The following is a 12,787-nucleotide window of genomic DNA, read 5'->3' on the forward strand; positions in this document are numbered from 1 at the left end:
CTTATTGTCTTATTGTTATCTCTGTGTAGTTGTGATGTTTATGTCTAGTTATACATTTATTTTTCTTGTCTACTTACATTCAGTTATAAAGGCAGAGATGTCAACTAAATTTCATTGTATGGAAGTCTAATGACAATAAAGCTCACTCTCTTTTAATATTTCCTTCCATTTTAAGCTTACTTTCCTGTAGTTTTCTGAATCTTCCCAATCACATGTTTCATATAACAGGATAATATTTGCTATATCCCAGTCCTTAGCAATTTCTCTAGTGTACAGTAAATATCTAAAACTATGTGCCAAGGGTTATATCTGTACTCATTAAGCTCCTTAATTACTCCATGACAAATGTTCTCTGATTCTGGTGATTTGATTGATTTCAGTCTATTTCATCTGAACAGCACTTCTCTCTACAATTTCCAAATTCCTCAGTACTTCCTTAGTTGTCTTTTTTACCTCTGGGAGTTTATACACTTCCTTACAACTGAAGATATCAGAGAAATGTGAATTTTGAGCATTCACTATTTCACTGTCTGTATATTTTAAACCCCAGTTTATCCCTTTATCACATCCGTTCAAATTCCGTTGCCATAAAGTTAAACTTAACAATTTTAATCTTCCAAAACATTGAGAATTGTATTATATTATGGTCACATGACCCCACGACAGACTCAAATCGATGTATGTTTTCATTATGTAATAGTAATCCATCCATCCATCCATCCATCCATTATCCAACCCGCTATATCCTAACTACAAGATCACGGGGGTCTGCTGGAGCCAATCCCAGCCAACACAGGGCTTAAGGCAGGAAACAAACCCCGGGCAGTACGCCAGCCCACCGCAGTATAATAGTAATAACTACTCAAACTGGTAAATGCAAGGAGGACCCGGATTAAACCCACAACCTCTTAATTATGAGGCAGAAGTTCTTACTTCTACACCAGCCAGGCAGACATGTTTAGGTTGTGTCGACTAATTTTTGGCCTTTGGTTTTTACCTTATTGACAGCAACATGTAAATTGAATAATTTCTTTTTCTTCAGTTATATTCTTGAATAAAAGCGCACTTGTTTCGTTATACCTTTTGTGAAAGTGTTTATTTGATATTTGGACTTAACACTAGAATTACCAGAGTCTACGAAAAAACTCATAGATCTGTCCCACCTTAAATCGCTTCACACTTCTCCATCGGCGTCTTTTGTCCTGTAAATGTGTTGATAAGCAGCAATCAGCAACCCGCCTACTATCTCATCCCCACCGCCGCACAGTTTTCTCAGCTCAAGTCTGTTTACCTGCGTGTCAGTTGCTTGGAGTTGTATAGAGTGAGAAGTCAAGCAAAATGACACCTTTAATAAATACTATATCATTATTTGGAATACATGCATTTCATATGTGTTCTGTGTCTACAACGATCAATGTAAACACATTGTTAAAACAGAAACGTTTTTCATGTTTTAGTAATAATTGACAAAATGTAGACATTAAGTTTATAATGCGTGAAGCCTGAAGTCAAAATATCAAAGAAACACTTTCACAAAACATTCAAATATAACAGAACAAGTGCGCTTCTATTCAAAAATATAACTGCAGAAAAAAAAACCTGCGTTAGGGTGCGACATTGACACTCCTTTTCTATGACTGATTCGGTGGCATAATGGTATCAGCTGTTGACTGGTAATCAAAACTTCACAGGTTCGATCCCCCGCAAGTCTGTTTTGAGAACTGAGATGCTTTTATTCTTACTATTTTAGAATAAAAACATACATTTGATTTCAGTCAGTCTGTAACAGCCAGTGTAAATGTGTGATACTTGTAAAGGTTAGCTTTGTTTTTTTTTTTTTTATTCAGTTTCATTCTCTAAGTCGCATTCACGATCCTACCCTACCTGCCCTCTCCATCTGACACTGCTGTTTTCACACAAAGATGCGCTATAGCTCGCATGTTATTTATTTGGATCACATAAAGACGCGCTATAGCTCGCATGTTATTTATGTCGCCAATGCTACATCTTCCAGATCTAAACACTAGCGTGGTGTATGTGCTCAAAAAAAGTCTAACTGCATTCTTGTACCATTGCTCACGTACTGAAGTGTCAGCAGGTATTTTCCGTGACATTACACATGTAATTTGTGACCATGCCCTTGATGATCAAACAGAGGAAGCTCTGCAGTTCACTTGTGACTTTTTGCTGTAGATCTGCCTCTTACATACAAAGGATGGTGCATGTTCCCAAAAAATTAACATTTATATGTTACTTACATAAAGGCCAGATCTACTGTAATGTTATTTACCTATTTACCCTGAGTTATTTACTTACATGACGAGGGTTCTACATCGGATTAAGAATGTACTTTTGCCATCGCTGTACTTTGTATATGTACATGGGAAGCTCTGCACTCGTGACTTTACGCTGTAGGAAGTAAGTAAATAAATAAAGGTAAATAGGTAAATCGAATGTTATTTACTCTGAGTTATTTACTTACATGATGACGGTTCTACATCGGATCTGGCTTTTATGTAAGTAACATATAAATGTTAATGTTTTGGGCACATGTACCATCATTTGTATGTAAGAGCCAGATCTACAGCGTAAAGTCACGAGTGCAGAGGTTCCCATGTACATATACAAAGTACAGTGATGGCAAAAGTGCATGCTTGATCCGATGTAGAATCGTCAGCATGAGTTGAGTGTACCTCTGTTATAGCGTGTCTATGTGAAAACAGCAGTGTCAAATGCGTGGGGGTTGGTGGGGGGGTTTGGAGTTGGGAACATGAACGCGGCTGAGAGATTAACAGAACAGAAAAAAACAAAGCTAACCTTTACAAGTATCATAAATTACACCGGCTGTTACAGACTGGAATCAAATGTATGTTTTTATTCTAAAATAGTAAGAATACGAGCAGCTCAGTTCTCAAAACAGACTCACCCGGGATCGAAACTGTGAAGCTTTGGTTACAAGTCAGCAGCTGATACCTTTGCGCCACCGAAGCTGTAGTAGCAATTGTGTTTCAATGTCGCAGGTAAACGCGGGTTGTTTTTCTGCAGTTATATTTTTGAATAAAAGCGCATTTGTTCTGTTATATTTGTACCTTTTGTGAAAGTGTTTCTTTGATATTTGGATTTCAGGCTTCACACAGTACATACTTCATGTCTACATTTTGTCAATTATTACCAAAACATGAAAAAACGTTTCTGTTTTAATGATGTGTTTACATAGAATGTTGTAGACACGGAACACACAATGAAATGCATGTGTTCCAAATAACGATATAGTATTTATAAAAGGTGTCATTTTGCTTGACTTCTCACTCTATACAACTCCAAGCAACTGACATGCAGGTAAACAGATTTGAGCTGAGAAAATTGTGCGGTGGTGGGGGATGAGATAGCAGGCTGCTTGCTGCTTATCAACACATTTACAGGACAAAAGACGCTGATGGAGAAGTGTGAAGTGATTTAAGGTGGGACGGATCTACAAGTTTTTTCATAGGCTCTGGTTAAATTCTAGTGTTAAAGCTTCACACATTATTCACTTTATGTCAGCATTTTGTCATTATTACTAAAACATGAAAAAATGTTCTGTTTTACTTATGTGTTCAATATTTCTTGTTTCACATTTCCTGTCATCTTACATTTACACAGATCATTGTAGACACGGAACACAAATGAAATGTATGTATTCCAAATAACGATATATTATTTAACCCATACAATTCCAGACACCTCACTCCCAGATAAAGAGGCTTCAGTATCTGACTTGACTTCAGCCTCCTCAGTGGGGGATGAGTGAGCAGGCTGCCAGCTGCCAGTGCTTTTTGACACATTTGCAAAACAAAGACACTGATGAAGAAGTGCAAAGGAATTTAACGTGGCCCGGGATTAACAACCTTTTTCGTAGGCTTCAGGGATTCTAGTGTTAAAGACTTCCATTCATATTATTATGAGATGCTCAGATTCCTCTCCTCTAGACCCACACTTATATTTTACATTCCATCACGTCTCCCATTTGTTTATTCTTATGCTTACTAATCTTTAGGAAACATAAGAACCAAAGAAATTTGACAAATGAGAAGAGGGCACTCAGTCCATCAAGCTTGTTTGTTTAGCTAACTGCTAATCTGTCCCAACACCTCATCCAGATCCATCTTAAAGGTTGTTAAGGTTTCTGCTTCATTTCTATGATTCTGTAGTTTCTTTCAGTCTCCCACAACTTTTTGCTTGGATAACTGATTTCTGACTTCAGTCCTAAATGCACTTATCCTTAATTCCCTATGGTGTCCTCAAGTATGTGATTCACGATTGAAAATATTGCTGGATCGACTTTATCAAGAATTTTGAAGGTTTGGATTAGGTCCCCATGTAGTCTCCTCTGCTCAGACAAAACAAGTTAAAATCTCAGATTCTATCAGAGCATAACATGCCCTTACGTCCTGGATGCAGTTGGTTTCTCTCAGCCAAGTTCATCATTTCCCCCATGACTATGATCCACTAGGTTCTGTCAGTAGTTCTCTCTGACTTCACTCAGGTATTACTGTCACTGTAGCTAATTTCTTAGGTGTGTTCTCTCTGTGTCTCCCTTACCCTTGACTGATATTGCAGTTCCCAGGCTCTGATAACAAAAATAGAGTAAAATGAGGGAGATCTTGTTGCATTATGGCCATGTTTTAGATGCGCTCCATGTCCCAACCCCACAATTACTCTCATTTCTATGAATTAACCTCAGCAAACTTTCTGTTTAAGTTGCCCTGATTCTCCACACTCAAGTCTAGTGAAGAATGCCCAGAGGACTTGAATGTGACACTACAAAGAAGTTTATTGGACCTTCATGTAGACCTTGTTGAGCTCAGCAACAGAAATCATCGTCCATCTTTATTCAGGTTCATGCTCAAGTCGAGCAGCATGCAGTTGAGACTTGCTCAAGCACTCTGGGAGAAACCTTCTGAACAAGAAGACAGAGCTAAGAGAGACAGCATTAGAATTATTGGACTTCCGGAAAATGCAGAGAAGGGGTATATGTTTGATTTCCTGGAAAAGCAAAGGCCTATATCATTCCTGTCTATCCTAAATTTTAGAAGTGTTGCAGGTGCATAGGATATATTCAAGGGACAGCAACACTATGCGTCCACATCCAACTGTAGTCAAGCTGCTCTGTTATTCTTATAGAATTAACATCCTGAAGGAAGCACATAAACTTCAAAATGTAACCTATGAAGATCGAAAGATATACTCTATGCTGATTATTTGATCCACACCATGCATAAACGCAAGGCCATGTCTCCAGTGATCAAGAAGGCTCAACAACTCTGCATTTTCCTAATTTATCCAGTGAAGCTTCAGATCTCCTATCCAGGAGTGAACCAGATGTGCACCGACCCTCAACAAGTGCTTAATGCTCTGGACGTATTCTTTTCCACGGCACCTGGCCGCTTTGACAGCTGTATATATGTATATATATTAACAAGTAACTGTGGTTTCATCAAGGGTTTTAAAACTCATTTTTCATGGTCAGAGAGTTGTCGGGGTTGGGTTCAGGACTCAGGCCTAATATGCTCGGATTTTCATTCGCTCCACAGATGCATAATATCCATCTGTCTGTTAATTTTTTCCTCAAATGTACTTTCTCAAAATTTTTTGTCTTATTTTTGTTAACTTCATACTAGGGTGTTTGGGGGGTGGGATTCTGGAACTGTTGTATAGATTATACGAGGTCAGAGACAGGGTCACGGGACAAACACTATGTTTCTTAACAACTCTCCTTTGCTTCTATTTTTTTTTTCTCTTCTGTGATGGCTAAGCTAATGGTATTTTCCTGCAATGTAAGGTCACTTGAGTGTTGCTGATTTATTATCTGTTCATGTATGTTTGCCAAATTTGTTATGGGACTAAACCTTGTTGATTCTTTTAAGTTATTAAATCCCTCCATGAAAGAATTTTAATTCTTCTCTTCCTTTTACAAATCTTTTGCCAGAATAGACTATATCTTACTTTCAAAATCTCTTGCCCCCAGCATGAAGAATGTATTTTTATTCTGGTCTTCTCTATCCCACCATCAGCACGTTAATCCCCTCGCTGGGATTTTAACACTTCACTACTGGAAAATGGCAGACTTTATTGAACAAACCCATATTAAGCTTGAGGAGTCTGTAGCACTAAACAAAGACTCTGTTCAGAATCCAGCATATGTTTGGCTGGCCATTAAGGTACATATTTGAGACCTGACTATTGCTTTTGCATCCAATTTATCTCATACAGCACACAGGAGCTTTGAGGATCTTGAGAAACATCTGAATAATTTGGAAAATCCCCACAAGCTCAAAATTACACAAACCAGAGCAGAGTTAAATGACTTCTTTATGAGCTGTGTGGAGTTTAAAGTTCATCGCACGCATACACTACTATCTCTCTGGTGCTAAGGCAAGCAAGTTGTTAGCACTTAGATTACGCAGATGTGACTCATTAGCCTCTATTTCCTAAGTTCAGTCGAAATCTGGTAATATCACTTAACACCCCTCGGAAATTAATAAGACTTTTCTTGACTTTTATTCTGAACTTTTCACTTCTGGTGCACCTCCATCATCAGATGCAGTGAATTTTTTTTCAGATCTATTGATCTACCAAAACTCACACAAACTGATGCAGTCTGTTTGGCGGCCCTAGACTCAACTAAATAAATTAAAACTTAATTTTAAACAACAAGAGGCAGATTATTTTTTAAAATTTCTAAAAAAAAAAATTTTTGAATAGAATTCCATGTAGTGAATAAATGCATGTCATGATTGTAGAGAAATAACTTTGACTGAACTTATCCTTTAGGCGTGTGGGGGTCTAGCTTTGGCTTTTCGAGGGGTGACCTGAAAGCAGGCACCTTCAGTGTGTCAGGACTGCTCTATGGAGTAATAAACTGTTGGCAATGAGGCTAAGAATGGCTGACGACAAAACAGCCGTTGAGCTTTTCACTGGTTTAGCTGGCACTGGTCTGAGGGACTGGGAGGAGGTTTTGTTTTAGAAACTGAAGTTATGACTTCCTGTTCTGTTGCCAAATTAAAATTCCTAAAGTGGTGAGTCTACATGGTGATGCTGAAATGTGAAATATTATATTATCAGGTTTTTTTTGTCAGTTATATTATAAATAATAATTTTATCATGGATTTGACATTCCAGATTAAATCTGTACTTGTCATTTGTCAGATCATCAGCTATTCTAAATATTTCATGAGGAAGACTTTAGTTGTCACCTGTTCATCTGGGATGACAGTTTGAGCAATCATAATGTGAGCATTTTTATATGTTTTAAGACTGTCTGTCCATACTGTAATGTTGTGGCTCTCCATCTCTGCTCTCATTTTCAGGATTCTCATTTAGGAGTCCAAGTGCTCTCATTAAACCCGGCTGAGTTCCTGTGTGCTTTAGTCTCTCTTGTTTTAAGGAGTGTTTAAACACAATTCCTCACATCCCTCCAGTAACTAAAAGAAGAGACAAACTGAAGGACATTGCATGTCATAAACTGGCAATAATAAATCAAAAGCTGCTAATAACAAACTTTCACTCATGGATGTCCATCTGCCCAAATAAACACAAAATAAGGAACCTCAGAGTCTCTTGTGACTACAAGTTCATCAACTGAGGTTGTCAGAGGGGAACATTCTTTGTACAATGGGTGATTTTTTTTCTTTTAGGCAAAGAAACCTGTAAATATTAAATTTAAAGGTCAGTAGATGAAGGGGCAATAGGCACCCATTGTTGGGACTGGTGTGATAAGTTAATCCTGTTACTGATTGTTGTGATGGCTGTCTACAGGACACAAATATTTGCTCTTGCAAAATAATCACCTGCTTTCATTTGAACTGTTTAAACATACAAACAATACAATCTTGTGATAGCAGAACTGCCTCCTTCCTTGGAAAATGTTTGCATCTACCTGTCTTGAAACTTAACATGTCTGGGACATTGGGTTCTAATCAGCATACGTGTACTCCTTGATAGTTGGCAGCAATACTGTTTGTTTAACCTGCGTTTACATTATGGCAGACACAGGTACTTGGCTGGTACGACGCGAGGCAAACAGACGCCTCCAGGGAGGAATAGACAGCTCCACCAGAAAGATGTCAATTGTGGGTCAGGCGAGAAAGAGAAGACTCACAAAAGGACCGAGCGCAGCTGGTGGACAAGAAGGGAGGCATGCCTAGGTCATTTCATTGCAGCAACTGAAGGAGTCTAGAAGTTAAAAAAAAAAAACAAACAAAAAGAATGAGAAAGAGACGCTGACAGGGATTCAACAGTTTGGCAAAACTTCTGTTGGGAAACAAGTGTCCAGCAAACAGAGTGTTTCCGCGGACAGTTGAATGATTAATTGTTGTGGTAACACAGCGTGCAAACTGGACTCTGCACCAGTAAAGATTATGAACTTGGTCCACTTTAATGTTTTTAACAGACTTTTAGAGTGTGAACTTTGCTTTTCTTTTCTAAAAACATTAATTCCTAATATTTTTAGATTCTTATGTTCTTGGTGTACTTTACATTGTCTTGTGTAATACAGGTAACTATTGCTTTCCTGAAATTGTTGCTGTGTGTTTACTCACTGCCCAGTGTGCTATTATCTGTAAATCTGAAGAGTTCCCAATCTCTTAACATTAGAATTCCTAGTTTACTATTTTTTTTTGTTGTCCCTGACCTCCTTAAATTTTCCTGACATACATCAAGAAGCTCGTTGCTCCTCATCACTAACAGTCCGCTTTTGTTTTCCAAATGTGTGGATTGGCAGAATGCAGCCTTCTACAGCCCCCCAATACCCCCATTCAGTCAGATGAAGGCATCACCCTGCTACAATCCTCACAGCTCAAGTCTGTGTTGAAGTGCTTATCTGGCGAGTAAGGAAGTAAGGAATTATACAGGTAATGAGATACCATGATTTGAAATACTGTACATACATTTCATGTGTGCTCCGTGTCTACAACAATCTGTGTAAATATAGAAAGACAGAGGAAATGTGAGGCAAGAAATGCTGAACACATGGCTAAAACAGAAAATGTTTTGATATGTTACACTAATAACAACATAATTTTGATGTGAAGTGTAGGATGTGTGAACCCTAAATATCTAAGAAATGTGGTTTTATTGAGGAATAAAAGAAAAAGAAATTGCCCAATTGACGTTGGTGAAGCCCAACTATCAGTTGGTCATAGTAAAAGACGTTTACATACATGTATGTGTTTGCGTGTTTCATTTTCAACCAGTTATCACAGTGGTAACGCTACTCTGGCACGGGTCTATGCAGATGGCATACTGGACAAGCTACCACTTAGCAAAGGTGAGGTAACAGTTTTGAATCCCACCCCAGTTCTGCATTTAGCACTTTGTGTAGTGAACTGCTTATTATTATTGTCATATAACAAAAGTGAATATTTGATGTGAGTTTGTAACATCCCATGTAAATTTATGGTACTTCTATAGGATGTTACTTTTCCTCACATACAGACCTTCATATCAACAACTCATTTGAACAATATGATAAAAGCTCAACTATTTCTTTATGCTATGGCTTTGCAGTCACATATTCTTCCTTACTTTCTTTTATCTCCTTTCCTTCTTTTTAATTCTCATTTGTCTTTTTTCTCTTAATTCTAAATCTCCTTTCTCTTGGCCTCTTTTTGGGAAAAGATGTCACTCAAATACAAAACCAGTGCCAATGCTCGAACACATCGAGGAAAACTTCAAAGACGTATTCTACTATTAGCTAATACTCCGTGTATTATCAAATTTTGGGCAGCATCTAAGGAAAAGACGCCACCAACAAGAACACTTTCATGACTAGACTGTGTGGCACTGGTTTTGTGCTTTTGTAAAATAAAATTATAATACCCAATATGACACATTCTGATGTTTTACAGAGACATTTGAAAATGGTGTGACATACTCAATGTCTTTATTTTCTTTACAGGAAGGACAAGAGAAACAACATTTATGTTTGGAAGTACAGGCTGGAATGTGGAAGCCAGGAGAACATCAATGAACTGTTCAGTCAAACAGACAACAAAATCTATCTGAGCACAAACTGGTATGAGAAGACACTGAACGGAGTGAGCAGCTTTATAAAAAGATCTTCAGTGAAGGTTAACATAATATTGGAATACAATGGAATAACTGGAAGTTTTATTGACTTCTTCTCAAGATGTGAGGATAAGATATCTTCTATAAGGTCAGTGCCCTCTCATGCTTATTTTAGATTTAGATAGATAGATAGATAGATAGATAGATAGATAGATAGATAGATAGATAGATAGATAGATAGATAGATAGATAGATAGATAGATAGATAGATAGATAGATAGATAGATAGATAGATAGATAGATAGATAGATAGATAGATAGTGGAGCAGGACGGTGACAGCAGTCTGTCGCTGAAGCTGCTCTTCTGTCTGGAGATGATCCTGTTTAGTGGATGCAGTGGATTCTCAATAATTGATAGGAGCCTGCTCAGCGCCCGTTGCTCTGCCACAGATGTCAAACTGTCCAGCTCCGTGCCTACAATAGAGCCTGCCTTCCTCACCAGTTTGTCCAGGCGTGAGGCGTCTTTCTTCTTAATGCTGCCTCCCCAGCACACCACCGCATAGAAGAGGGCGCTCGCCACAACCGTCTGATAGAACATCGGCAGCATCTTATTGCAGATGTTGAAGGATGCCAGCCTTCTAAGGAAGTATCGTCGGCTCTGTCCTCTCTTGCACAGAGCATCAGTATTGGCAGTCCTGTCCAATTTATCATCCAGCTGCACTCCCAGGTATTTATAGGTCTGCACCCTCTGCACACAGTCATCTCTGATGATCACGGGGTCTATGAGGAGTATGGGCCTCCTAAAATCCACCACCAGCTCCTTGGTTTTGCTGGTGTTCAGGTGTAGGTGGTTTGAGTCGCACCATTTAAGAAAGTCCTTGATGAGGTTCCTATACTCCTCCTCCTGCCCACTGCTGATGCAGCCCACAATAGCAGTGTCGTCAGCAAACTTTTGCACGTGGCAGGACTCCGAGTTGTATTAGAAATCCGATGTATATAGGCTGAACAGGACTGGAGAAAGTTCAGTCCTCTGCGGCGCTTCTGTGTTGCTGACCGCAATGTCAGATCTGTAGTTCCCGAGACGCACATACTGAGGTCTGTCTGTAAGATAGTCCACGATCCATGCCACCAGGTATGAATCTACTCCCATCTCTGTCAGCTTGTCCCTAAGGAGCAGAGGCTGGATGGTGTTGAAGGCGCCAGAGAAGTCCAGAAACATAATTCTTACAGCACCACTGCCTCTGTCCAAGTGGGAGAGGGATCGGTGTAGCATGTAGATGATGGCATCCTCCGCTCCCACCTTCTCCTGGTATGCGAACTGCAGAGGGTCGAGGGCGTGACGGACCTGTGGTCTCAGGTGGTGAAGCAGCAGCCGCTCCATGGTTTTCATCACATGCGACGTCAGAGCTAGAGGCCGGAAGTCATTCAGCTCACTAGGACGTGATATCTTTGGGACTGGGGTGATGCAAGATGATTTCCAAAGCCTCGGGACTCTCCCCTGTTCCAGGCTCAAGATGTGCTGTAGAGGACTCCCCAGCTCCAATACACAGACCTTCAGCAGTCGTGGCGATACTCCATCTGGACCCACTGCTTTGCTGGCACAAAGTCTCTTCAGCTCTCTGCTCACCTGTGCTGCTGTAATTGTGGGTGGGGGGAAACTCTCTCCTATGCTGGTATCAGCAGAAGGATGGGTGGAGAGTGCAGTACTCCGAGGTGAGAGTGGGTTAGGGTGGTCAAACCTGTTAAAGAAGTTGTTCATCTGGTTTGATCTCTCCACGTCTCTCTCGATGGTGGTACCCCACTTCGAGCTGCAGTCAGTGATGATCTTCGTCCCATCCCACACTTCCTTCATGCTGTTATTCTGCAACTTCTGCTCCAGCTTTCTCCTGTACTGCTCCTTCGTCACCCTGAGCTGGACTCAGAGTTCCTTCTGCACGCGCTTGAGCTCATGTTGATTACCGCCTTTAACACTAGAATTACCAGAGCCTACAAAAAAACTCGTAAATCCGTCCCACCTTAAATCGCGTCTTAAATCCGTTTGCACCTCTCCGCCAGAGTCCTTTGTCATCTAAATGTGCTGATAAACACAAGCTACTAGCAGCCAGCTATTCCATCCCCCCACCGACTTAGAACGAACTTCTCCTAGCTCATGCCTTGCCTTGATTTGATTATCTGGGATTGAAGTGGAGTTTTAGAGTGGAAATAATATAGCGTTATTTGGAATACACGCATTTCATGTGTGTTCCGTTTTTATAGTAGTCTGTGCAAACACATTTTTAAAACAGAAACGTTTTTCATATTCTAATAGTAAATGACAAAATGTAGGCATAAACTATATAACGTATGAAGCCTGAAGTCCATATATCAAAGAAACACTTTCACAAAAGGTACAAATAAGAGAACACGTGCACTTTTATTCAAAAATATAACTGCACAAAAAAAAAGCCGCGTTAGCATGCCACGTTGACACTCTTACTATAACTGCCACGGTGGCGTAATGGTATCAGTTCCTGACTGGGAATCAGAGGGTGGCGAGTTTGATCCCGCACGGCTCCACTTCAAGAAGTGAACTGCTCTTATTCTTACAATTTTAGAATAACAACATAAATTTGATTTCAGTCTGTAACAGCCGGTGTAACTTATGATACTGGTAAAGGTTAGCTTTTTTTTTTTTTTTTTTTAATTCACTTTTCATTCTCGCAGTCGCATTCAGAATCAATCCATACAACCCCATCTGACA

General features: G+C 39.6%; 1 protein-coding gene across 5 annotated transcripts in view; it reads left to right on the plus strand.

Annotated features, from left to right (window-relative positions):
• The window catches only part of LOC114669445 (uncharacterized), a 488,735-nt gene that overhangs the window by 20,220 nt on the left and 455,728 nt on the right, over positions 1–12,787 (plus strand). For all 5 annotated transcript variants that reach the window (XM_051923216.1, XM_051923211.1, XM_051923213.1 and 2 more), the window contains exon 2: positions 9,938–10,195. In XM_051923216.1, coding sequence (XP_051779176.1) covers positions 9,938–10,195 — 258 coding nt within the window. The remainder of the gene's footprint in view (positions 1–9,937; positions 10,196–12,787) is intronic.

Source organism: Erpetoichthys calabaricus, chromosome 2 (genome assembly GCF_900747795.2).
Source record: "Erpetoichthys calabaricus chromosome 2, fErpCal1.3, whole genome shotgun sequence".
Lineage (NCBI taxonomy): Eukaryota > Metazoa > Chordata > Cladistia > Polypteriformes > Polypteridae > Erpetoichthys > Erpetoichthys calabaricus.